Below are 27724 nucleotides of genomic sequence, written 5' to 3'. Positions count from 1 at the left end.
CTTTTCCCCACCTTGTATTGCTCATGAGATGTGTTGTTTTCATGAGCCCTTCTTGAGGAAACTACTACAGGAGGCACCTAAGCAAACAGAGGATAACTGGTGAAGCCCACGGGAAAAGGATTGAAATATTGAAAATATTTAATTCTACAGCTGCACCTAAAATTAAAGTGGGGATTAGAGCGAAAAAAAAAAAGCCAGCAAACATTGGAAGAGGCACAGGGAAAGACGATGGCATAGAAGGTGATCTCCTCATGTGTAATAGGAGGAATTTAAAGGATGAGATCTAAAGCTGTTAAACAAGTAGTAGAAATATAAGCATATTTATAACAAAATGAAAGTATCTTTGCAAATTGTAAAATTGTAGCACTGTCCTTCAGTAGGGGACTATTGGAATAGATGATAGTTTGTCCGTCTGATGGAGTACTTTACAGTCCTAGAACAAGGAAGGTACTGACAGGGAAAGAGCCATGATAAAAGCAGGATGCAGAGTCGGTGTGTACTATGCTCCCATTTATGTAAAAGAGGTAGAAATGTTATATAATGATGTTTCCATATATCTGATTAAAAAAAAACCCAGGGAGGATACACAAGAAACTTTAAGAAAAAGATTATCATTTTAGGGGCAGGCTTACCTGGACTTGGATGGGGGATGTGGTGGGGGTGAGGTTTTCTACAATTCTATTCTTCTTCTCTCCTTCCCTTCTTGCCTTCATTTTTGAAACATGAATGTGTTTCATATTAAAAAAACTTAGATTGGTGAAAAATTCAAATATACCTCCCTCTCCCCCAGGTTCTGGTCCTGTATTACAGTATTTTTCACTCCATAAGACATACCTGACTGTAAGACGCACCTAGGGTTTTAAGGAGGAAAATAAAAAAATATTCTGAACCAACTGGTGTGTTAAAATATTTAATAAAATATACCACAGTAATATTTCAGTAATGTAAATCCACAGCAGTATTAATAACCATTAGCACTGTTATTAACAAGTGAGAAGAGACTTAATGTTCAGATACTCTTCTAGTTGTCCAGGAACCCCAGGAACTCATCATCACTAGTGTCAGAATTTAAGAAGCTCAATTGTTCACAATCACTGGTATCACTTTCTTCACTATTTTCATATATGGTACCATCTTCAGTGCCATCTAAGGCATTGCTAATGCCACATTTTTTGAATGACCGTACCACGGTTTCATTCTTCACTGACTGCCCTGATGGTTTTTACCCATTCATAAATGTGAGTGATAGTGATCCTCTTCATACATCTAGTTGGTGTCAGATTACACTGGGGAACAATTTTTTTTTTTTTTTCATTTTCTGTTGCATGAAGTTTTAGAAGTGTTTCTATATATTTCTGCGTCGCTGATTCCAAATCTGAAATCCGTTTTTTGGTGCATGCTGTAGTTTTTATGCACTTTTAATTTCTTTTTGTTATAGTTAATGGCATGCATTGGTTTTTAAATTGGAGTAGTTAAAGGGCAACGACTCTTGGATTGAACATAACCACAAGGCATATAATGTTTTACAAACATCACTTTTACATAATTCTAGTTGTTTTTAAATGTAAAAAATTATTGTCTGATAAAAACATCCACTTATTTTGTTTTAAGATTGAATCATGGCTTCTTCGAGTAGGCGTAAATGTAAGAATAGTCCTGACACCTTCTGTTATATATGTGCTGTTACACACTTCAACATCAGAGGCGCAATATTTCATCATTTGTATTGCCTATTTTCAAGTTCCCCTTGGCGATCAAGACTAGAATTGGGCTCCTCATATTGTGTGTCATAATTGTGAGAAAATACTTCATGACTGGATAAAAGGAAAACGCAAAGGAATGCCTTTTGGATTCCCATGGTTTGGGGTGAACCTAAGGACCACAGCAGTGACTATTATTTCTGTCTGATCCATACAAAGGGCATCAGCAAGAAAAAACGGCATATGATCGCCATTTTTCCTTCAGCAGTACAACCTATCCCATACTCTGAGACACCCTGGTTCTAGTTTTCAAGTGGTTTTATTTCTTCTAAGGATGAAGAAGGTGAACATGGTGATCAAGTGTATTTTGATAAGATGCATGAGGAAATTGTTGTAGAATCTGAAGGGTCTTCTTCTGATGCCAAGCAGTCATTAACCCCTCAGCAGTTTAGCCAACCCGAATTGAATGACTTAGTAAGAATGACATAAAAATTGCCTGACCAGGCGGTGGCACAGTGGATAGAGTGTTGGACTGGGATGCGGAGGACCCAGGTTCGAGACCCTGAGGTTGCCAGCTTGAGCGTGGGCTCATCTGATTTGAGCAAAGCTCACCAGCTTGGACTCAGGGTCGCTGGCTTGAGCAAGGGGTTACTCGGTCTGCTGTAGCCCCACGGTCAAGGCACATATGAGAAAGCAATCATTGAACAACTAAGATGTCGCAACGAAAAACTAATAATTGATGCTTCTCGTCTCTCTCCGTTCCTGTCTGTCTGTCCCTGTCTATCCCTCTCTCTGATTTTCCCTTTGTCTCTGTAAAACAAAACAAAACAAAAAATTGTCCTCAACTTTCTGAAGTGTGAGGAGCATAACTGGATCATTTGTGTGGATCTTAAAATGGTAAATTTCCTACTAGGACAACAGAGAGGTTTCACAAAGTATCCTTGCTTTCTGTGTTTTGGGGACAGCTGAGCTCGGGAGAAATACTGGACACAGAAGGAGTGACTGAAACATGAAGCTCTGGAAGTAGAGATGCAAAATATTGTGAATGAACCTATAGTTAATCGAGACAGGATCATTTTTCTCCCACTTCACATCAGACTTGGCTTAATGAAGCAGTTTGTTCAGGCTTTGCATAGAGAAAGTGAATGCTTTCAACATATTATTTCTGCTTTTCCTACCTTGTCTTTCAAGAAGATAAAGCAGGTATATTCGATGGACCTCAAATTCAAACCCTCATACATAACGAAGAATTTGCCAGGAAGATGAATAAGGAGGAGAAAGCAGCATGGCAGTCTTTTGTGGCAGTTACTAAGAACTTCCTTGGCAACAAAGAAGCAGAAAACTATGAACTTCTGGTTCAAAGGATGCTGTTGGCTTTCCGTGACATTGGGTGTAAAATGAACGTTAAGATTCACTTCCTGAACAGTCACCTTGATAAGTTTTCTGAAAATCTTGGAGCTGTTAGTGATGAACGGACTATTGCTGGAGCATCAAACGAGATTGTCCTCAACAAGTACACAAACGCAAGAGCTACAAATGCAAATTTTTGCCTGAATAGAATTTAAACAAGTTTTGCACAAATTTTATGATTAAAATAAGTTTTTTAATATGTTCTATTTTGAAATTGTAGACAAATTCTGATGCAATCATATCTTTTAGTGTATTAGTGTATTTACTGCATTATATAAATTATTATATTTTCACAAAGATGATGCCCAAGCAGACATTCTACTTCATTATGTTAAACTAAATGTTGAAAATTTTACAATAAGATGAAAACCTAAAATCTTGAATTGCAAAAAAACTGTAGCTTACAGAGAAAAACTAATGTCAGATTTGAGATCAGCACACTCGAATTAGGTAAGAACAAGTGTTTTTGTGGATGCAACAAAAATTTTGTTCCCCAGTGTTATGATTACCAGCAGCCGTCCATTTGTTCCACTCTTCTCACATCAGGACTTGAAATGGTTTGTTGAAGGAAAGATCGCAACTGGCTGGTAAGACCCCTAGGAATTACAGCTAGATGAGTCTTCACTTCTTTAAAGTTTTTTTTGTGTGTGTGGTTTTGCTAATATGTGCCCTAAACTGGTCAAGCACTAATAGGGCAGCAAGTGACGTCAGCACTTCACACAGAGTTCCTGCAGCTGCAGCGCAGCCCTCCACCCCTGCAGCGCGCCTCTCACGTCTGCCCTTGATGATGACCAATAAATGCACCCACATAATGTTGCTTAGCTTCTCTCTGCGCTGCATGCAACTGTGAAAACCGGAACCAGGAGATCACTCAGCAGATGCCGGGGTTCCGCACACCGCTGTGGTGGGTACTATTACGCTCCCACTGGTGCTCATTCTACATATGTTTACCAGTGCAGCGCCCCACAGCAGCTGAAAAAAATGAACATTCACTCCATAAGATGCACGGGCATTTCCCCCTCCACTTTTGGGAGAAAAGGTGTGTCTTAGGGAGCAAAAAATACGGTAAGTCTCAGGCAGTGCTTTGAGGTAGTTTTAGTTGCTCTGTCTCTGGAAGGTCTTGTGAGATTTTCAGTTTTTTCTAGAACATAGTCTTTTTAGATATGGGCTCTTCGGGTTGTCTAGATGAAGAAAACATCTCTGTAGATGATTTGCGGTTTCATCTGGACGGGTTCTCTGTCCTTCCTTAGATTGTCTGTGAAGTAATTTCTAATTGTTCAGGCTGGCTCTATCTTTAAGTGAAAATCTGTTTGTTATCCTCTTGTTAGGTTATTCTTGGAATTATCTTGCTGGAAGGCATTAGGCTTCTATGATAAGTGACCATTTCCCCTTGAGTTAATGTCTAATACTCAGTCTCAGCTTAATATGGGCTAAACAATTCTCGATAATGAGCCCCAACTTTAGGGCTCTGTGAAACAGGAAAAATATATAAATTATGATTTGTTTGTTTTTTTTAGTGAGAGAGACGGGCAGAGAGAGAAACAGAGAGAGGGACAGACACAAGCAGAAAGGGAGATGAGACACATTAATTCTTCATTGTGGCACCTTAGTTGTTCAGTGATTGCTTTTTCATATGTGCCTTTACTGGAGGTCTACAGCAGACCAAGTGACCCCTTGCTCAAGCTAGCAACCTTGGGCTCAAGCCAGTGACCTTTAGGCTTAAGCCAGCGACCTCACACTCAATCTGGTTAGCCTGTGCCCAAGCCGCATGAGCCTGTGCTCAAGCCAGTGACCTTGGGGATTCAAACCTGGGTCCTCTGTGTCCCAGTCCAACACTTTATCCTGTGCCACCACCTGGTCAGGCATTTAGTTTTTTTCAGTTAAGGAAAATGAGACATCTGGATATTATGACTGGTCAGAAGTTACTCAGAAAATATGAGAAAAGCAGGAGAGTACAACCATGATATTATAGGAAGAGTTCTGATTTCCAGACAATGCCAACTGTCTTAACCACTGAGAGCGAGGCCTGCCATGTTGATACAGGGACTTAGCATGGTGGACTGAATTGTTGGGGATTTTCCCTCAAATGAGGCTCATTCATTTTTTTAGGTTCTTATGCAATTACCCTCTTTCACAAGTTGTCAAACTTACTTGAAGATGCAATGGTTTGGACATACAATTTGAAAGCAGTGATCCTACTATTAGTGTATGTGCACATGCACACATTATTTTTTGCTCCATAAGACGCACTTTTTCCCCCCAAAAGGGGAGAGGAAAATGCCCATGCATCTTATGGAGCAAAAAATACGCTCTTTTATTAAATATTTTAACATATCATTTGGTTCAGAATATCTTTTTCTTTATTTTCCTCCTTAAAACCCTAGATGTGTCTACGGTCAGGCGCGACTTACGGAGCAAAAATACGATAATTGCTAGTGATAAAATTGTTAAAAAAAATTTTTTTTCTGGAGTAAGAAGTGGGGACGCAGAGAGACAGACTCCCACATGCGCTCAACCTGAATCCACCCGGCATGTCTACATTGGGCAATGCGCTGCCCATCTAAAGCATTGCTCTGTTGCAACCGGAGCCATTTTTTTAGTGCCTGAGACAGAGGCCATAGAGCCATCCTCAGCACCCAGGCCAACTTTGCTCCAGTGGAGCCTTGACTGCAGGAGGGGAAGAGAGACATAGAGAGGAAGGAGAGGGGGAGGGGTGGAGAAGCAGATGGGCGCTTCTCCTGTGTGCCCTGGGTGGGAATCAAACCCAGGACATCCACATGCCAGGCCAACGCTCAGTCGTTAAAATTTTGGTATATAAGATTAAGGGGTGTTCAAAGTCTTCATGTGACTTTGAATGCTTTTAGTTTACTTTCCATAATGAATAGAATATGCGTCTTCTGCAACATTTATAAAACTGTGAAGTACCTTATAAATTCAGAGATGGTGGTGTTAGTGTTAATTAGTGCTCATGTGCTTCCCACATATTAATGCCATCTCCTCTGTCTCTTCCAGATCTGCTCTTTTCCAAGACTGAGACTAAAGGGTCACATGAAATACTTGAATTCCTGTACATCAGCTTTTCTCTCTCTCTCTCTTTGTGTATGTGTGTGTGTGTGTTTTGTTCTGGGTTTTTTGGTACATACTTTTAAGAACAATTTTGAGTGATGTACACAGAATTTTTATAATAACTAGTTAACAATTCTGTAAAGATATAAAAAACTTATGAGCAGTACTGTGGACACAAATTTTGTAAATAGACATATCTGTGTTTTAAAATCTAGTTGTCATCTTATATGGGCTCTATGACCTTGGACAGGTTACTTAATTTGTAGATTCAGTGTTCTCATGTATAAGGTAGAAGGTGATAATAGTTTGAGGTTGTTGAGGGCTAAATGAGATACTTTTTATAAAGCACTCGGAACTTTACCCTCATTTCCTCAAACATACCAAACATACTAATTGCAGTTCAGACATAATCACTTCATTTTAATAGTTTTACATTTTGGTTCCAGTCCTTTCAATGTGAGTTACATTTTTAAAGATCAAATTTGGACTCTATAATTATTGTAGGTATTTTAAATTGTGAATGAAAAATGAGGAAAGTAAACCACATAATGGTGTGCATTGTTATTTCTGGCTTCTGTGAGTAGACAGGAACCTCAAACACGTCGGCCATTTTAGAAGCACTATGCAAAAAAAATAAATAAAATAAAAGCACTATGCATTTTTCAGGATTTATTCAGTATATTTTACACATACTTACTTAGCACTATTATTCAGCTTTTGTATACAGAGATAAAAAGAATAGTTTGTGCCCGTATTGGTGGTCACCGTTTGTTGAAGGAGACATGTAATTAAGCGATTACAACAGGATGTCAGGAGGACTGCGATAGGTGTGTACATAGGGAGTCATGAGAACCCAGAAGATGTTCTTCCTATCTCCTGGATACAGAGTATGCGTGTCTAGGTTGGTGTTCAGGTGTGCTTCCCAGGGAGTCTGGGAAGTTGAGTCTGGAGCAAGCCAGTGCCTGGAACATGGGTCCTTTTCTTCTAGGCTGAGGAGATGGAGTTCATTTTAAGATAATTAGGAGCCAGTGACTACTTTTATTTAGAGCAAAATAAACAGATTTGGAATTTAGGATAATTACCTAGAAGCATAACTGCAAGCAGTGGCTTTACCATCAGTTTGACCATCGTCTACATCGCCGCTAACACCTACCGCATATCTGACTGTGTACGCCTTATCTCATTCTATGCAGCACCCTCTGAGTTAGACAGACATTGCCATTATTTTGTAGATAAGAAAACAGTAATAGAGGAGTGAGTGACTGGGCACACAAGAGAGAGGTGTGTGATTACTTGCCATTTCACCTGGTGAGTCTAATCTTGAATGGAAGTTAGGAGGAGAGGTGATGATTTGCTTATCCTTGGTCTTCATTTTCAAGTGTTTTATATTGTGAAAATTTACTGAATTTAGAACTTAAAGATAATATATGTTGCCTACAAGATAGCTTTGTTGAAAATTTTTATTTATTGATTGATTTTAGAGAGGAAGGGTATGTGAGAGACGGACAGAGATAGAGAGATATCAACTTATTTATGCATTCACTCGTTGACTTGTGTATGTGCCCTGACCGGGGATCGAACCCACAACTTGGATATATTGGGGAGACGCTCCAACCAACTCAGCTACTCGGCCAAGGCCCCTACAGGATAATTTTTAATGCAAGTCTATTATTTAATGTGTTGCTCAAAGAGCTTTGGTTTATTCTAACACTGGAAGGCAGTGGTTGTCAGGATGTTAGACTCAGCCACTGAGAACGCACCAGTCTCCAGCATGGAACCGTGTCTTTTCTAATGTTTCATCTTACAGAATTTGTATCCCTATCCTTTAGAACTCTTACAGTTTATAAACTGCTTTATTCTCCATTCCATTGCCTTTTCGTCTAAATAAAATTACCTTAATGAAATACTTGGAAAATCCCTCATTAGGATTTGAGCTGTTCTGGTTGTGTAATTGTTAAAAATCTCAACTGTTACTTGGGACCTGGCTTCTCAGTATGAACCGTAGTCTCACACTAGGTTTTGTCTTTCTGTTCCATATTGAAGCAATAGAGTGAGAAATGAACATTCTTGGGAGTTGAACAAACAAACTGACTTTTAATCCAGCTTCACTCCTTATTAGCTAAGTGCTGTCAATGCCTGTTGCCACCAAGGGCCCAAGACCAAGCCTGTGCCTATGACCCTGGGCAGGGACAGAGGGGCCCTGCCTGGTCTTACCCAGTGGCAGCACCAGCTTCAGCCTAGAGGTGGTGGCTTCAGAGGACACCTCGGCCTCAGCTGGTGCCCAGGGTGCACTTCCCCTCTGGTGGCCTGGCTGTCACTCCTTGGTAGCCCATTCCCTGACCCATCACAATATGGTTTTTACTTCTGTGGATTTAACAAAAACTTCACAAGTTCCTTAGCCATAAAAGAAAAAAAATCCTGTCAAAATTGGCCATTTACCTCATTTTTAATTCTTTAATAAGAATACAAATAAAGTACCCCTCCTCTCTTAGAAATGTGGTATGATGATTAATTTTAAAATAGGGGTGTTACAGGTAGTTTATACACAGATTTGACTTTCTGTACTCACTTTTTACTTCTTTTATTTCAGCTCAGTCTGAAATTGAAGTTTCTGTGTCTGCGAGGAATATCAGAAGGCTCCTGAGTTTCCAGCGGTATCTTAGGTCGTCGCGCTTTTTTCGTGGTACTACCGTTCCAAACTCTCTAAACATTTTAGATGATGATTACAATGGACAAGCCAAGGTGTGTATAGATTTTTCAAGAAAGGTTAACTTTTTGATAAGTTTAATGTAGCCTTTTCTCATTTGATACTGATTTATAGAGCGTTTATTGTATGTGAAAATCAGTTCAGCCCGTTTTTCAGGTTTTTCCTTGGAGCAGTTGTTCATTTTATGATTAGGTATTACAGAGCAAGGGAAATTTCCTGACGTAACTAAATAAGTGAAATATTTTATTTATTATAACATTAAGTAACAAGTAGAGCAATGGGAAATTAAACTATAAAATCACAAGACTCCATGCTGGGAAGAATATTATGGATTATCTAATCTAATTTCTGTATTTAATAGAGAAAGAAACTATGGCCTAAAGAGCAAAAGGAGGGACCTCTCAGGGCTCTGATTAGAGGCAAACCAGCACAGGAAGTTAGATCTCATGACTTTCAGACAGATAATTTTTATAGTCTCTTGCATCAGTGAGATATTTTGAGCATTTAGAAGTTTGTTAATTGTGAGCATGTTTTTTGTTTGTTTTTTAGTGAGAGGAGGGGAAACAGACTTCTGCATGCGTCCCGACTGGGATCCACCCGGCAAGCCCACTAGGGGGTGATGCTCTGCCCATCTGGGGCGCTTGCTATGTTGCAACCGAAGCCATTTTTTGGTGCCTGATGTGAGGCCATGGAGCCATCCTCAGCACACAGGGCCAACTTGCTCTAATTGAGCCATGGCTGCAGGAGGGGAAGAGAAGAGAGGGGGGGAGGGGGGGAGAAGCAGATGGGCACTTCTCCTGTGTCCCCTGGTTGGGAATTGAACCTGGGACATCCACACGCTGGGTGGACGCTCTACCCCTGAGCCAACCAGCCAGGGCGTGAGCATTATTTATTTTTATATAGTTTAAAAGAAATGTCTTAATCAAGGTGAAGGTTAGATGAGCTTTTTTTGACTAAAGGAGGATTTTTAATAAACTTAGATTTCTATATTTTTTAAATTACTCTTTTTCTTAGTATTTCTAGGCCAGACTTTGTAAGTTTGTATAGATAGGGGGGGAGTACCTTTACAATGACATCAAAGTGAGAACACTCGCTTCTCTGTTTAATAAAAGAAATCAATAGAAAGTGTTCATGCTTTAAATTTTAAAATGTTCACAAGGTCTTTTTAGAATGAGAATGTTGATCTGTGTGTATGAATGGTTGTTAGTGCTATCATGATTAATCTCTACTAGTAGTGTCTTAGTATTGCTAATGTTAATCTATTCATAAATGTATATGCAACAATGAACTTTTGGAAACAAAATTAATTTTTTTCTTAAAAATGAGGTCCATAAAAATTTCAAGTTACAAACATATAGTGTAAAAATATAATCAGTTTGGTTTTTAAGGTCATTGTAGGATTTATTTGCTTAGCTGAAATACACATCAATTTAAAAATGAATGTAGTTAAATACTATTATTTTATAAGGATATTTAAAGAATGTAAATAAGTATCCATAAGTTGGGAGTGTCTTTTTAAAAATAAAAAATGAGTAACATAATTTAAGCATAGCATAGTATAGATACCAAGTTCTTAGGTTCCAGAGTCAGACCACCTGATTGAAGATCCCAGCTCTATTACTTTCTAGCTGGGCGAGTTAGTTACTTTCAGCTTGTTTCCCCATCTATAAATGAGAATTGGAAACAGTGTCTACTTGATAGTGTTGGTGTGAATAGTAAGAAGTGAGGAAAGTACTTTTAACAGTACCTGGAATATAGTAAATACTCAGTTATTATAACTTATTTTTACTAGATTTTTAAAATCTAGTTTTGAGGTCATGCAATATACGAACCACGTTTCTGTGATGATTATGTTAAAATTTTTGAAAGTTTGTGGGAGTATAAGAATAAGTTTTTAAAAGAACACACTAACCTTACCTGTGCATTTATTAATTGAAAACAATATTTGGTTTTTCAAATGAAGTTTATCCCTTTAGACATATTTTGGAGCCAGTTGGAAAGGTCATGATTAAAGGACAATGATGTATAGCATTTCTTACAGTAAATCAGTCACTTTCCATTTTCATTAAATTCTCTATGAGCCATCTAAAAAGATAGTGTTATTGAAATTAAATTACAGTAGGAATGTTTGGTTTTCATTTCAGTGTATGCTGGGAAAAGTTGGAAATTGGAATTTTGATATCTTTCTATTTGATAGACTAACAAATGGTAAGTGAAGAATTTGAATTTGACTTACTCAAATTAATGTATTTTCTAGATGCTTTCATTTACTTAGAGGAGGAGCTCTCTGTGGTAGGGGGAACATCTTTTGTTCCTTCTTTATGACTGATCTAAAGGCTAAAGAGGCAGTCTCATAAATTTAGTTTTTAAACAGTAATTAAAAAATCAGCCTCCATTACTTGGCCATTCCTCATTAAAGCTACCATTACTCTTATTAATAACTCCAAGTGAACATTATCATCTCATGTTTTTGAATTTTCATTTGGACTGTGGCCATTTACAGTGACATCTTCTGATACTGTGTTCCAGCTTTGACAGCTACAGGTATGTGGTAGATTCCCGACCTCTGAGAGCTTGCATTTTTGTAGCTGTGTGGTTCTTAGGCTCTTCTTTCTCTGCCCACATAAGAGGAATGGCTTATTGTGACCAGCAGCCAGGGCTCCAGCACTACTGGAGGACCATGGCGGGTGGGGAGGGGCAGGGCTCCTTCGAGGGCTTATCAGAAACTATCGCTCTTTTCAGGGTATGAGTGGTTTGAAAACACAGGTGACCTGTTCTGCCCACCCCCTCCTGAGTGTTTGTTTTCGGGGAGGGTCCGAGCTTCCTTATTCTGTTTGGGAACAGGATTCTCTTTGGAAATTAGTTTTATTTAGGGTAAATTTTGAGCATAAAAATTGGTGCTCCATGTAGTTGAACTAGATTTTGTCCCTTGTGTCTAAATATCTTTTTAATAAGTGAGGCGGAGTTGAGAGTACAGAGAGAGGAAGCCAGTCCTGACTGCAGAATGCGATGAATGTGTGGTTCACCGCTGTTCTCTGAAATCACACTGTTTTTCTTATTTTACTTTGGGTGAAGTTCCTTCATAAGAAAGCCAAATATGGAAAATGGACAAACAAATGCAACTTGAGCCATTTTGAAGATCAGTATGTGTCTAACTTTTAGTATCACTACATTATTTCCTCGGAGCTGTGCAGCATGTAGAGTGAAATACCTTTGTAATCACCTGTTTGTCTAGCAGCTGTTGACAGAAACTGGCAAAACTGGAAATAGCAAAGTTTACTTTGTTAGCAAAGCCTCCCTCCCGCCTCCCTGATTTTTTGTGTGTCCCCTTTTCTCTTTCTCTCCCACCTGTCCTTTGTCCTTTGGTGACTGAGTGTGGTACTCCTCTCCCTGCCCCCATGTTGGGCTGTCTGCACAGGAAAGGCTCATGTCCTTTACGGAGAAGTCTTTCCCATCAGCCTCTCCTTTGTTGAAATACAGGTAGTGAAGTACCAGGTGGCTCAGTTCTAGATCCTGGAAACACCCCTTTCTTAACTCAGCACAAATATTACTTGTCACAGGATAATATGGAAAAAGCAATGCCATGCTTAACATCCTCAACGTTTAGCCTTATGACACTGTATGTTCTAACGGGTCATAGCCTGTTATTAGTGCACTGCACCATTATCACTCATTGAAGTAGCTGGCTGTTCTCTGGATTTTATTTTTTTAAGTGCTAATTGAGGGCTTGGTGATGAATGTGGAATGATGTTGACAAGGTAGGATGGCAGAATAAAAGCCCGGAGTCCGCATTAGCTACTTGAGCTCTTTGCTCTCCGTTTACTCCCCTCACTTCTTTTGGGGAGAAGATGGCTGAATGGTGTCTTCTCAGGGTTGATTGTGGTTAGCTACCCACCAGTGATTTTACAGATGGTGAGACATATACAGTTAACTACAGCCACCCAAGCATTACAGGGATTCTATACATGAAGAGCTATTGGGAAACAAGTCGGAAGAAAAGTCCTTTAACTTGCATTATTTAATTAGCACTGCTTTCCTTTTGAAACTGCTCAGCCTGCCGTGAATTCTGGTGATATGGTTACATGGTACCAAGTGTATAGTTTTCCCTTCTTGGTTTTGACCCCTATGCTTCCTGTATTTCTTACTCTGGGACTTTCCCAGATGCTATTGAGAGGAAGGCTGGGAGGAAGCAAACTCGGCCAGTGCTGCCAAGAGCAGTGGTCCAGCTTGTCCACTGCAAGGAGGAGAGCAGTTACCGTCTGCAGGAGACAGTTGATGCCCCTTAACAGCAATGAGAGTTAGGTTTTATGAGATAGCAAGATGGACCTTGTCTCCCTGGGAAGCCACCTGGTGCGTGCACCCCCTCGTCTCAGGCTTGTTTCCTGGAGGTAACCTAACCCTGTCAGCTCCTGTCTGAATCACGTTCTAGACACTGTCAGGGGCCTCTATGCCTTTGGTAGGTCTATCCTTTGCTGCGTTTTTATGTGGGTAGCTTTTTTTATAAGTACAGTTTTTTCCCAAGAAAGTATTTGTTTCCATTTTTATATAATACAAGTTCTTCTGTATCTGTTTCTTGTTTAACACATCAACTAAGCATCACTTGTTCTGAAATGTGTCATTGATTTGTGTTCTTATTCACTGGAATTAAAATACTCAGTGGTATCTTATGAACCAAAAATGAGAAAAAATGTTACATGCAGTCTTTCAATTTGATATGGATAGTGCGGTGTAATAGGTGATTCTTGTCAGATCCTGTAATGTTCTTCGTGGAAGCCATTTCACGTGTGTCACTGCAGTGTGCCTGAATTCCAGAGGAGGGTGTTTACCTAGAGGCTGCAGCTCTCCTGAAACCCTGGAAATTGATAATTTGTGTCAGTAGGTTAGGAAAATGATTTTGGGAGAACCTTGCCATAACCTAAATATACAGAATGAATATACATTTTTTAAAATTGAGGTATAATTGACATATAACATTATATTAGCGTCAGGTATACAATGTAAAGATATGATACTTATATATATTATAAAATAATCACAATAAGTCTAGTTACATTGTTACAAATTTTCTTGTGACAGGAACTTTTAAAATTGATTCTCTTAGCAGCTTTCTAATATATATAATGCAGTACTAATTATAGTCACCATGCTGTACATTACATCCCAGGACTTATTTATTTATTTATTTTACAACTGGAAATTTGTACCTTTTGACCCCATCATCCATTTTGTCAACCCCCAACCCTGCCTCTGACCAGCACAACCTGTTTTTTGTATGAATGAGTTCAGCTTTTGTTTCTGTTTTTAGATTGCACATATAAATGATAGTATATGGCATTTGTCTTTCTCTGACTTACTTCACTTAGCATGCTCTTAAAGTCCGTCCGTGTTATTGCAAATGGCAAGATTACCTTTCTATTTTATTTTTATTTTATTTTTTACTGAATTTATTGGGGTGACAGTAGTTAATAAAATCACACAGGTTTCAGGTCTACAGTTCTGTAATACGCACATCATCTGTATATTGTGTGTTCACTACTCAAGCCAAGTCTCTTTCCATCACCATTTATCCCCCTTACCCTTCTCTGCCTCCCCCTTTCCCTCTAGTAATTACTATAATATTGTCTGTGTCTATGAGGTGTTTTTAGTTTTGGGGGGGGGGTTGCTTAATTTCTTCACCTTTTTCACTCAGTTCCCAACCCCGTTTTCCTCTGACAGTTGTCAGTTTGTTATCTATCTATGAGTCTGTTTCTATTTTGTTAGTTTATTTTGTTCATTAGATTCCACATATAAGTGCAATCATATCATACTTGTCTTTCTCTGAACTGACATATTTCACTTAGCATAAAACTCTCCAGTTCCATCCATGCTGTTGCAAAAGGTAAGATTTCCTTCTTTTTTATAATCAAGTAGTATTCCACTGTGTAAATGTACCACAGCTGTACCACAGCTTTTTATCCATTCATCCACTGCTGGGCACTTGGGCTGCTATAAATAACACTGCAGTGAACATAGGCGTGCTTATATTCTTTCAAATTAGTGTTTTGGGTTTTTTAGGCTGTAGCCCCAGAAGTAGAATTGCTGGGTCATAAGGCAGTTCATTTTAAATTTTTTTGAGATGACTCCATACTGCTTTCCATAGTGGCTGCACCAGTCTGCATTCCCACCTACAGTTCATGAGGGTTTCCTTTTCTCCACGTCCTCACCAACACTTCTTGTTTGCTGACATTAGATCAGTGGAACAGAACAGAGAGACCAGAAATAAACCCATGCTTTTATGGTCAATTAATATTTGACAAAGAAGGCAAGAACATTAAAATGGGGTAAAGATAGTCTATTCTATAAATGATGGGAAAATTGGCCTGACCAGGTGGTGGCGCAGTGGATGGAGCGTCGGACTGGGATGCGGAAGGAACCAGATTCGAGACCCCGAGCTCGCCAGCTTGAGCGCGGGCTCATCTGGCATGAGCAAAGAGCTCACCAGCTTGGACCCAAGGTCGCTGGCTCCAGCAGGGGGTTACTTGGTCTGCTGAAGGCCCACGGTCAAGGCACATGTGAGAAAGCAATCAATGAACAACTAAGAAGTCGCAACGCGCAAAGAGAAACTGATGATTGATTCTTCTCATCTCTCTCCATTCCTGTCTGTCTGTCCCTGTCTATCTCTGCCTCTGTAAAAAAAAAATAAAATAAAAATTAAAAAAAAAAAATTTAAATGATGGGAAAATTGGACAGATAGGTGTAAAAAAATGAAAATAGACCACCTTCTTACACCATACAGAAGAATAAACTAAAAATGTATTAGAAGATTTAAATAATTCAAAATTGTAAAAAATCTTATAGAAAACATAGGCAGTAAAATCTCGGGCATTTCTCATAGTAATTTTCTCTGATATCTCCTTGGGCAAGGAAACAACAAAAACAAATGGGACTACATCAAACTAAAAAATTTTTACGCAACAAAGGAAACTATCAACAAAATGAAAAGACAACCCAGTTAATGAAAGAACATATTCTCCAATGATATGTCTGATAAGGAGATAATATCCGAAATTTATAAAGAATTTCTAACACTCATCACCAAATAGATGAACAGTCCTATTTAAAAAGTGGACAAAGGAATAGACTTTTCTCCAAGAGGACATGCCGGTGGGCAATAGACAGGAAAAGATGCTCAATGTCACTAATCATCAGAGAGATGCAAATTAAAACCACAATGATATATCCCCTTACATCTGTTAGAACGGCTATCATGAATAAATCAAGATTTTCTTTTTTATGTCTGAATAATATTCCATTTTTCATATTATTTCAACAGTATTCCATACACATAAATATCACATTTTCTTAATCCATTCATCTAGCCATAGATAGATACTTAAGTTGCTTCCATTTCTTGGCTATTGTAAATAATGTCAAAATGAACACTGAGGTGCATGTATCTGTGTGTGTGTGTGTGTCGTCCCCCCCCCCCCCCCGGGCCTTGAAGTGAGAAGTGTGGAGTCAGACTCCCTGCATGTGCCTGGCTGGGATCCACCCAGCATGCCCACCAGGGGGCGATACTCTACCCATCTGAGGCATTGCTCCATTGCAAGCAGAGGCCATGGGGCCATCCACAATGCCCAGGCTAAATGTGCTCCAGTGGAGCCTTGGCTGGGGGAGGGGAAGAGAGAAATGGAAAGAAAGGAGGGGGGAGGGGTAGAGAAGCAGATGGGCATTTCTCCTGTGTGCCCTAGCCGGGAATCAAACCCAAGACTTCCACACACTGGGCCAACGCTCTACCACTGAGCCAACCGGCCAGGGCATGCATCTTTTTGAATTTAGTGTTTTGGATTTCTTCAGATAAGTAACCAGAAGTGGGATTGCCGAAGCATATGGTAATTCTATTTTTAATTTTTTGAGGCACCTCTGTACTGTTTTTCTTAGTATTGGTTCCTACAAACAAAAAAGTATCAAGGGTTCACTTTTCTCCACATTCTCATCAACACTCATTTCTTGTCTTTTTCATAATTGCCATTCTGACTGGTGTGAGGTGACATCTCATTGTGGTTTTGATTTGCATGTCCCTGATGATTAGTGATGTTGAACACCTTTTCATGTGCCTGTTGGCCATCTGTATGTCAGATGGAAAAATGTGTCCAGATCCTCTGCCCATGTTTTAACTGGATAGTTTGTTTTGATATGCATTCTGAAATATCTATGAATATTTACCCAAGGAAAAGTTAGTTGTTACAATAGTAGTAACAGAAATATAGCTGACTTTTCCACAAATGCTTCCAAACCTCATGGGCTCACGTCTGTTTCAGTAGAGTATTATCAGGATTTGACAGCATTTTATAAAAATAAAAGATTCACAATATTTTTTCCCTTTTTGAAGGTAATGTCAAGTAGTTTTTAAAAAGAATCTCTTTTGGCCTGACCCGTGATGGTGCAGTGGATGAAGCATCGACCTCGAACACTGAGGTTGCCAGTTTGAAACCCCAGGCTTGCCCGGTCAAGGCACATATGGGAGTTGATGCTTCCTGCACCCCCCCCCCCCCCGTTCTCTCTCTCTCTCCTGTCTAAAAATGAATAAATAAAATTTCTTTTAGGCACCACATTCTTTAAAGTGTTGCCCATGCAATTATTCTTCCCATTAATTTACTTTTTTCCTCAGCCATGGGCTTCTGTTGACACTTGTTCAGGCAGTTTTAGAGAATGAGTTCAGCCCAGTAGTCTTTTATTTATTTAATTTTTAAATTTTTTTTTATTTATTCATTTTAGAAAGGAGAGAGAGAGAGAGAGAGAGAGAGGAGAGAGAAGAGAGAAGGGGGGGAGGAGCAGGAAGCATCAACTCCCATATGTGCCTTGACCAGGCAAGCCCAAGGCTTCAAACCGGCGACCTCAGCATTTCTAGGTCGATGCTTTATCCACTGCACCACGACAGGTCAGGCATCCCAGTAGTCTTTTATAACCCTTCATAAATATTACTAAAACTTGCCAATTTGGGACTAATTACGTCTTTTATTAATTTTTGTGAGATTTATAGATTTTCTTAGAGAATACTAAAAGTGTGTTTGTTATTCTCATACCCCTTTACAACACCTAGTCTATGTAATGGTTAAAATAATATAACATATGGGTTCTATGGAGGAAATCTTCAAAACGTTGAGAAAGTATAATAGAAGATATAAGAAATGGAGAGAGTTTTATCTTGGAAAGAAAAAACTAAACGTAATAAAAAGGATAGTTTTTTCCAATTTAATGTCTGCACTTGGTGTGACTCCAGGTGTCACTGAGAAAGCAGTGGAAGCTGAGGATGGAGACAGCTCCCATTGCAGGTCGCAGCACTTCTAGGACCATCAGCTCTGTAGCGGCAGAGAGCCTGGCCGCTGGAAGGGCAGGGGATTCGGAGATTATTCTTTCAAAGATAAGAGAATCTGGAGTATGTCTGAGTGTTGATCTTATCGGGACAGTATAGGGCAGGAGGAGGGAGGGGCAGTTTGATTCAATGGCACTGTGGGTGGTGGTGTGACATTGGTAGATGGATGTGATAGGCCAAGGAAGGTTCCTGAGAAGCTGTGGAGAGGTAGCGGGATTGGCTTTTGAAAGGGAAGTTGAATGCTTGAATTTTTTTCTGTGAAGTATGAGGTTGTTGAGGGTGAGGGGGTGGCCTGACCAGGCAATGGCACAGTGGATAAATTGTCGGACTGGGACACAGGGGACCAAGCTTCAAAACCCTGAGGTCACCAGCTTGAGCACGGGATCATAAACATGACCCCATGGTTGCTGGCTTGAGCCCAAAGGTCACTGGCTTGAAGCCCAAGGTTGCTGTCTTGAGCAAGGGGTCACTCTCTCTGCTATAGCCACCCCTCTGGGTCAAGGCACATATGAGAGAACAATTAATGAACAACTAAGGTGCCACAATGAAGAACTGATGCTTTTCATTTCTCTCCCTTCCTGTCTGTCCCTATCGGTCCCTCTCTGTCCCTCTCTCTGTCTCTGTCAAAAGAAAAAAAAGGATAAGGGGGTGAATAGGATGTGCAAATACTGAAATTTAGTAGAGAAAGTTTGAAAATAGGCATTTTGAAAATTGAGAGAACCGTTTCACTAGAAAAATGATTGCTAGATACTATTGTCAGTAAATTCGTAGTGACAGAATTCTGCCTAGTTCTGTGATCCCCTACCCTCTTTACCAACCCTCAGATTTTCCTAGTAAACTGTGGGAGAGGCAGGGTTGAGTTCAGAGTTTTGATCTTGAGGGCAGGACTCATTGACCCTCCTCCTAGCCCTGTGTGTTTAGAATAAACAGCCTCCACCTAGCAAGGTTGTGGCCACGGCAGTGCTCTGGGACATCCCTGTTTAGCTATCGCAGGTGGCAGAAGTGATGCGTAGGAAGGGATTAAGTGCAGCCATGTTCTAGTGCTTTTGGAAGTTGACTTATACTTAGTGTGGGACAGTGTTCAAAGTTTTCTATTGACCCTAATCATTTTGGTGTCTTTTTTTAAGAAAGTCTATTCAAAAATGTTTATCTTTCAGTTATTTGGTTGTGGAAAAATGAAACAAAAATGTTTTTTTCTTATAATGGAAAAATGATGTGATATTTGAAGTTCATAACTGGCCTAATAAGATGTAAATTTTAGACAAAAAGTAGGAATTAGTACTCTCCATTTATATTTAAAATCCATATTTGGAAAAACAACGCAAGTATGCTAGTTACTAATTGTTCTTTCTTTCTCTTTTTTCTTTTTAGGAAATAGTCTAGTAAGTTTAACGGTTCATTTATTCAGTCTTCATGGATTAATTGAGTACTTTCATTTAGATATGATGAAACTTCGTAGATTTTTAGGTAAGTGATTTTAACCCATTTAGCAGTACTAAGATTTATATAAGAACTTAAAATTTTTTGGTGTTGGTTAGCTAATGCTCTAAAACAAACCACTCCAAATTTCGTGGCTTAAAACAACGCCTACTTATTTAGCTCTGGGTGTATGGGGCTGTCGCTGCTGCTACTGCTACTGGGCTGGTCCGTGCACCTGCAGGTGACAGCCAGTGAGCTGCACAGTGACTGCAGGCCTCGGCTGGGACCTCAGCTGGGATGCATGTCCTGATCTGGCTCAACTCTACTTGGTCTCCTATTAAGTTAAAAGAAGGCAGAGGAGTTTGGCATCATAATAAGAGTCACATTAAAAACAAAAAAGAACAGCGGTAGAGCGTCGGCCTAGCGTGCGGAGGACCCAGGTTCGATTCCCGGCCAGGGCACACAGGAGAAGTGCCCATTTGCTTCTCCACCCCTCCGCCGTGCCTTCCTCTCTGTCTCTCTCTTCCCCTCCTGCAGCCAAGGCTCCATTGGAGGAAAGATGGCCCAGGTGCTGGGGATGGCTCTGTGGCCTCTGCCTCAGGTGCTGGAGTGGCTCTGGTTGCAACATGGCGACACCCAGGATGGGCAGAGCATCGCCCCCTGGTGGGCAGAGCATCGCCCCTGGTGGGCTCGCCGGGTGGATCCCGGTCAGGCGCATGCGGGAGTCTGTCTGACTGTCTCTCCCTGTTTCCAGCTTCAGAAAAAATGCAAAAAAAAAAGAAAGAAAAAGAAAGAAATGTTTATTTTAAAATAAGCTAAGTTTGTTGAAAGAGCAGTGACCAGTTTCTAAGAGAGAGTCAGTAAGCCTAACCAGCCAGAGCAGGTTAGGTGGAAATGAGCTGCATGTGGGTGAGGGCACAGCAGAGGCTCAGAGCCCCGGGTGTGAGTGTGGGGACATCGGGTGTGAGCGTGGGGATAGGCGGGTGTGAGCGTGGGGACAGGGCAAGTGTGAGTGTGGGGACATCGGGTGTGAGCATGGGGATAGGCGGGTGTGAGCGTCGGGATAGGCGGGTGTGAGCGTGGGGATAGGCGGGTGTGAGCGTGGGGATAGGTGGGTGTGAGCATGGGGACAGGGCGAGTGTGAGCGTGGGGATAGGCGGGTGTGAGCGTGGGGATAGGTGGGTGTGAGCGTGGGGACAGGGCAAGTGTGAGCGTGGGGATAGGTGGGTGTGAGCATGGGGATAGGCGGGTGAGCGTGGGGACAGGGTGAGTGTGAGCGTGGGGACATCTGGTGTGAGCGTGGGGACAGGGCGAGTGTGAGCGTGGGGACATCAGGTGTGAGCGTGGGGACAGGGCGAGTGTGAGCATGGGGACATAGGGTGTGAGCGTAGGGATAGGTGGGTGTGAGCATGGGGACAGGGCGAGTGTGAGTGGGGGGACAGGACGAGTGTGAGCGTGGGGACATTAGGTGTGAGCGTGGGGATAGGCGGGTGTGAGCGTGGGGACAGAGCGAGTGTGAGCGGGGGGACAGGCAGGTGTGAGTGTGGGGACATCGGGTGTGAGCATAGGGATAGGCGGGTGTGAGAGTGGGGGGGACAGGGCGAGTGTTGGCGGGGGGACATTGGGTGTGAGCGTGGGGACATCAGGTGTGAGCGTGGGGGGGACAGGGCGAGTGTGAGTGTGGGGACAGGGCAAGTGTGAGTGTGGGGACAGGGCAGGGCTGCTTCATAGTCAACTCTTACATGGCCTCAGCTTTCTGACAAAGGTGATACAATCTCTGTCCTTTTCTAAATTTTTGAAGGCTCAAACTTTAAAAGTTTGCACACATTGCACTTAGGTCTCCTATTTTGACATAAACTTAAAAGATTGTTATGAATGTGTTTAAATGTGTAGGGTGATATATACTTAAGACTGCTCAGCTAGGAGAAGAGTTAGTTTTTTACTGAATAAAGAAGTGTGTTAGGATAAAATTGGTAGCATGAGGATTCTTTCTCTTAAATATCAAACTAAGATAAATTTATGACCTAGCATTTTTTAGAGACTTTTAATGAACATTTATATATTTATAAATTATATGCTTGTAATACTGTATGTACTAATAAATTATAGAACACATACAAAAATAGATATTACAAGAGTATTTCCAAAGCTGTTTTATTTAAACAATGGGATCAAAGTAAATACTGAACTGCAGACCTCTTCCCCTCTCCCCGATGGACTGCAGTTCCCACCGCGGGGCTGGCTCGCTTTCCTAGGAGACCTCTAGGCTTTGGAGGGTCATGCTGTTGGGAACATAATGCAGGTCCGGACAGCTCCCCCTCTAATCCTGGTCTCCTTGTTCATGAGAGCATAATGGACTGGAGCGAAAAAGAAAGAGTTAACAGGAGATCCATCCCTGCAAACAGAAAAAGGCATTCCACATCCAGAATTGACCTCACTGATGACGCACTCATAGGGTCATTTTCATGGACCCCAAGGTATAGACTGTGTTAGTGTCATCAAGATTTTTGTCACTGATGAATTTCTAGTACCATCTAAAATATAGTAGTGCCTGGCATAATAAATATTTGTTGAATAAATTGTACTGTTTTGTTTTGTTTTTAAGACTTTTCTTTCTTTGTTTTTAATGTTTATTTAATTGATTTTAGAGAGAAGAAGGGAGAGAGACAGAGCAGGAACATGAGTCTGTCCCTCTGTGCCCTGACCGGGGATCACACTGGCAGCCTCTGTGCTTCAGGATGATGCTCTAACCAACTGAGCCACCCAGCCAGGGTTGTTCTGATTTCATTAAACGGGAAGACTCTTTTGCTCTCTCACTTTAATAGATTCATATTTTAAAAGAGAAGAAGAAAAAATATTTTATAATTTTGACATAAATACCCTCTCATTTAGAAGTTTCAAACAAGTTAGGAGTCACAATGGTTTTGATTCTTTTAAGCACACATGTGGGTCAGGGTGATTATCGTCTCTAAATTGAAATCCCAGTTAGCGGACAGACACAGGAAAGTGTAAATGGAGAGCTGTGACAATCAGTTCAGTGCTTGTACGTGCCTCCCCTTTACAGTTAAATTGGGCTCTCTTTGCTGTGTTGCAGTTATGATTCAAGAAGATTACCACAGTCAAAACCCTTACCACAATGCAGTCCATGCTGCAGACGTGACTCAGGCCATGCACTGTTACTTAACAGAACCTAAGGTAAGTGCTGGCATTGACAGCAGGTGAAAATCCTGAGAAAATTGCTTTGCTTTACTGTCAAATACTTTTCCCTAAGCTAGTGATTTGACTCAAAATCAGAAGTTTCCTTCATAGGAATGAGATCTAGCTGCATCTGGTTTCCAAATATGGCTAGACCCATGAGTATAGCAGCGTGAGAGCTGGGTGATTGTTGAGACCGGCTGGAGTAGTCCAGGCGCGGGCCAGCTGCCCCGAAACCATGTGCGCTGTCAGGGTGCTTGGCATTTAGACGGAGCTCTTTGAGGGCAGGGACAGACCGGTCTGCTTGGTGAGCAAATAGGGAGCACGGAAGGGAAGACTGTGCTGGCTCTGTGTAAAGACCGAGCAGAGAAGAGTAGGAACACGAGCACTGGTCAGGAGCCAGCTCAATGCTTCTTGAAAGAGCATGGTGGCCTCAGCAGGGCACAGTTTTGGGGAAGGAAAGATGTGGATGATTTGTAAGATCTCTTGGGATTTGGTGTCCCCGTGCATTTGCGGGAAGGAAGCAGGGAGAGGAGTCGGGGAAGACTGCCTTGGGCAGTTGAGTAGAAGGTGGAAGTCTGGTGAGAGAAGCAGGAAAAGGAGCAAGTTTTTGGGGGTAGGGCTGATAGAGATAGTGACTTCATTTTGAATACTTGCAGTTAAATGTTTTTGTGCAGGATCCAAATGGGTATCTGTCTAATAGACTGGAGTTGGGTAAGAGTCTGAAATATAGGAGAGAAATAAAACTTAGGACTTACTTTCCCTTCACAGAATTTTTAAAAATTCATTTGTTTCTTTTCATGTTTCTATTTGTAATGATTTACTCTTTAATCTTCCTGAGATTGTTTGATGTCACATGTTATCCTACATTGTTTTTAGTCTAATTTGATTCTTCCAGGGTGGTACATGTCTGTTCTTCTGTCACTTGTCCTCTCTTTTAGTTTCACAAGAATATAACACTTTCGCATATTACTTAATAAGTTACTTGTTCATAAGCAATCCACAGCCATGTCCCACATTTCGGTATTGGAGAGGGGAGGTTGCTTTATGTGCTGGATGCTTGTATAGTGTGCCTTCTGTTCCTCTTGATTGGTAAGCAGTGGTTTAAAAACCTGTATTTTTTAAATGCTTTCACAGATTTGAAGAGGAAATAATTTTCTTCACCTACTTCTCCCCATTCATTGAACTTACCGTATGCCAGTTATAGGCAACACAAAAGTAAATTGTAAATATTCTGTCTTCAAAAAGCTTACAGTTCCCAGTTATCCACAGGATTCAAGCCCTTGGTGATCTTTTTTTCCGCAGACTGAGATCAGCTTGACACAAGGTATAGAAAAAGATTTCTTCTAGCCTGACCAGGCAGTGGCACAATGGATAGAGCGTTGAACTGGGACATGGAGGACCCAGGTTCAAAACTCTAAGGTCGCTGGCTTGAGCGCAGGGTCGCTGGCTTGAGTGTGGGATCATAGACATGATCCCATGGTTTCTGGCTTGAGCCCAAAGGTCACACTGGCTTGAAGCTCAAGGTCACTGGCTTGAGCCCAAAATCACTGGCTTGAGCAAGGGGGCACTCACTCTGCTGTAGCCCCCCACCATCAAGGCACATACGAGAAATCAATCAGTGAACAACTAAGGAGCCGCACAAAGAACTGATGCTTCTCTTCTTTCTCCTTTCCTGTCTGTCTGTTCCTATCTGTCCCTCTCTCTGTCTCTGTCAAAAAAAAAAGTGAAAAGAAAAAGATTCATTCTGGCAAAGAAAGAAAATATTAAAATTTGAATTGAAATTTATCTCAGTTTTTAAATTTTCAGGTTTTGGCTTTGTTTTATAATGTGCTTATGTGTTCCATATCATAATCTATAAGTAAGTGTATTGATCTTGGTGATGGCTGCCCAAATTTTGTTAACTGCTAGGATCATAAAATTTAGAGAGCAGTGACCTATTGTTACCTAAATAAAAGTATGTTCTGCTAACTTTTATTATGGCTGGACATGTGAAGTGCTGTAGGAACACCAACCAGACATCGCTGGGGGAGGGGCTGCAGGCAGAGAACAAGGAGTGGGGGTGCTCAGTGGAGATGGGCCTTAGAAGATGAGAAGAAGCTGGCCAGGTAATGAAAAATGACTCGTGAAAAGCAGATATCTTTAGGAAGGTGATCATTTTTTATCATTGAAAATGTCAGGTAAGAAACTTTTGCTATGGTCATTTAATTGTATCAAGTAAGATTAGTAGTAATTATTGGGAATAAAGTATAATTGTTAGTTTAGGAGATTGCTTTTTCTAATATGAATACATTGTGTGTGCTGTTCTGAATCTATTGGGAGAGGGTATTGTTACAAGACATGACACAGGTTTCTGCTCCACAATTACTCAGTAGCCTCCTTACACATTAGGACCTCTTGCATTTTAGATTCTTAATTAAAATTCAGTAAACAATTTGATAAATAAGTGTCCTCACTCACAGGTCTTCTACTGTATCGCACCCTTAAAAATCTGTGAAGAGCGTAAATCTTATGTTGGGTTCTTAAAATAAAAAAATGTTTTCGGAGGACCCGGGTTCGATTCCGGCCAGGGCACACAGGAGAAGCGCCCATTTGCTTCTCCACCCCTCCGCTGCGCTTTCCTCTCTGTCTCTCTCTTCCCCTTCCGCAGCCAAGGCTCCATTGGAGCAGAGATGGCCCGGGCGCTGGGGATGGCTCCTTGGCCTCTGCCCCAGGCGCTAGAGTGGCTCTGGTCGCGGCAGAGCGACCCCCCGGAGGGGCAGAGCATCGCCCCCTGGTGGGCAGAGCGTCGCCCCTGGTGGGCATGCCGGGTGGATCCCGGTCGGGCGCATGCGGGAGGCTGTCTGACTGTCTCTCCCTGTTTCCAGCTTCAGAAAAATGAAAAAAAAGAAAAAAAAAATGTTTTAAAAGCTCAGAGGTTTTTCTCTGTTTGGTAATGGCTATGGTAATAAAAATACACTAACCTGTATTTATTGTATTAAAACCATTCTTTTACAAAAAGATGGTTTATACTTAACTGCCATTTTAATTACTCTTGCTTACAAGGAAACAGTGTAAGGACAAGCTCCGTAAAGCCCATGTGGGCAGGCGCACTGTCATATCTGCCCAACCTGTGTCGTGATGAAGCCAGCACCCCACAGGCACTTTGGTGGCCTTAATGAATAGGAAAGGGAGAGCACTGCTAACACTGCCATTTGGGGCTAATTTGAAACTATTTAATAGTACAGAGTTGATTTCAGGTATGTCTAATTAATTATTTTGTCATCTTTAGCTTGCCAATTCTGTAACTCCTTGGGACGTCTTGCTGAGCTTGATTGCAGCTGCCACTCATGATCTGGACCATCCAGGTGTTAATCAGCCTTTCCTTATTAAAACTAACCATTACTTGGCAACTTTATACAAGGTTAGTATAGTTTTATCATCAATATTTTATAGTCTTGCATTCATGAAAATGTTTCATGTTTGAAGAAGTATGTCTAACAAATTCTCTGATAGAATTTTAACCAGATTAATATTACTCCTAAACAATTCTTTAAATAACTCAGATATGCTGTTTCTTTTTATAGAATACCTCAGTGCTGGAAAATCACCACTGGCGATCTGCAGTGGGGTTATTGAGAGAATCTGGCTTATTCTCGCACATGCCATTAGAGAGCAGGTAGGCTGCATTCAGACAAATTCAGTTGCTGTGAACTATGAAAATTAAGTTGGCAAAACAATTTCATAAAGTTTTAAAAATTACATTATGTTCAGGTGTTCCACAATTTTCAGGTTTTTTAAAATTTAATGGGTAAATTATTTTACAAATTTATATTAAAAATTTAGTACCTTAAACCTATTCTATAGTATAATTAGTATATTTGTAGTGAATTACTATGAAAATTATCACATAGATTTGATTAGTATAAAATTCACTCCAAACACACTATAGCTCAGTCACAGATTACTGCTTATTTATACAGATACTATTCTATATTTCCATTGTATGCTAATTTAAATAAAACCTTAAGTTATATGTATAAATTGGATAGAAAGTAGACATTCTGTACAATGAATAGATTCATTAAAAATCTATTTTTAGGAAACTTCAAAACTAGTAAGAAGTAAACAGAATGCTTTATACCCTCAATGGCACGGTTCTGGAGTTTCACTCCCGTAGCTGTGGGACAGAAGAAGGAGCAGAAAGAACAGGAAACACAATTCTTAGAATAGGTCATTTAATGTTAAGCGGGCCATTTAAAAGCTTAATAAAAAGCATTCATATGACTGAGCCCAGTATGATGGCGGTTGTTAATAAAACCTCATGTCCCTATCGATAAACAAAAGCTTTTAATAACAAATGCCTCGCAGAGAGAAGATGCACTTGAGAAAACCATGTAAATATTCTAGAAACCAAGTAGTTCCAGAAGGAAGATGTGGCATAAAAATATGTTTGGGAATTAAAGTTTAAGTTACTATCATGCTTTCCTTTTTCCCTTTCATGATTTAAAAACTTAAGTGTTTTGTGTAATGACTGTAAGAAAAAAGCCGACTTTATTTTTTATTTTTAAAAATCTTTATTCGTGGATACCATTTGGAGTTATGACAATACTTCTGGTAAGTAAAATTGTTTTTTGCTGAGTACAAATATAAAAATTGCTTAAACCATATGGTGTTTGTATACAGAAATCATCTTTTTATCATGCTTTGCATTTGGTGATTAATCCTGCTGAATTCTCAGATTTAATACAAGTAAAAACTGAAAACGAGTACTACACAACAGCATTCTTTTGTTTCCATGGGGTTTTTTTCTGTAATATTCAGAATGTGGGCCTTTTAATCTATTGATAGCTTTTTACTGACTTTATATAAAAGATAATGTTTACTATGGCC

The 27724-nt window shown here is 40.5% G+C and overlaps 1 protein-coding gene across 7 annotated transcripts in view; it reads left to right on the top strand.

Moving 5' to 3' along the window:
* Positions 1–27724, top strand: part of PDE7A (phosphodiesterase 7A) — a 110333-nt gene that overhangs the window by 71320 nt on the left and 11289 nt on the right. For all 7 annotated transcript variants that reach the window (XR_010730234.1, XR_010730235.1, XM_066266229.1 and 4 more), the window contains exons 4-9: positions 8767–8918; positions 11028–11091; positions 19610–19705; positions 22752–22852; positions 26124–26255; positions 26419–26510. Coding sequence is in view for 5 of the 7 variants with exons in the window: in XM_066266229.1 (XP_066122326.1) it covers positions 8767–8918; positions 11028–11091; positions 19610–19705; positions 22752–22852; positions 26124–26255; positions 26419–26510 (637 nt within the window). In the remaining 2 variants the exon portion in view is untranslated. The remainder of the gene's footprint in view (positions 1–8766; positions 8919–11027; positions 11092–19609; positions 19706–22751; positions 22853–26123; positions 26256–26418; positions 26511–27724) is intronic.

This window comes from Saccopteryx bilineata, chromosome 3, assembly GCF_036850765.1.
Source record: "Saccopteryx bilineata isolate mSacBil1 chromosome 3, mSacBil1_pri_phased_curated, whole genome shotgun sequence".
NCBI lineage: Eukaryota > Metazoa > Chordata > Mammalia > Chiroptera > Emballonuridae > Saccopteryx > Saccopteryx bilineata.
Note: the sequence above shows the minus strand (reverse complement) of the source record. Positions and strands in the feature narration are given on the sequence as shown.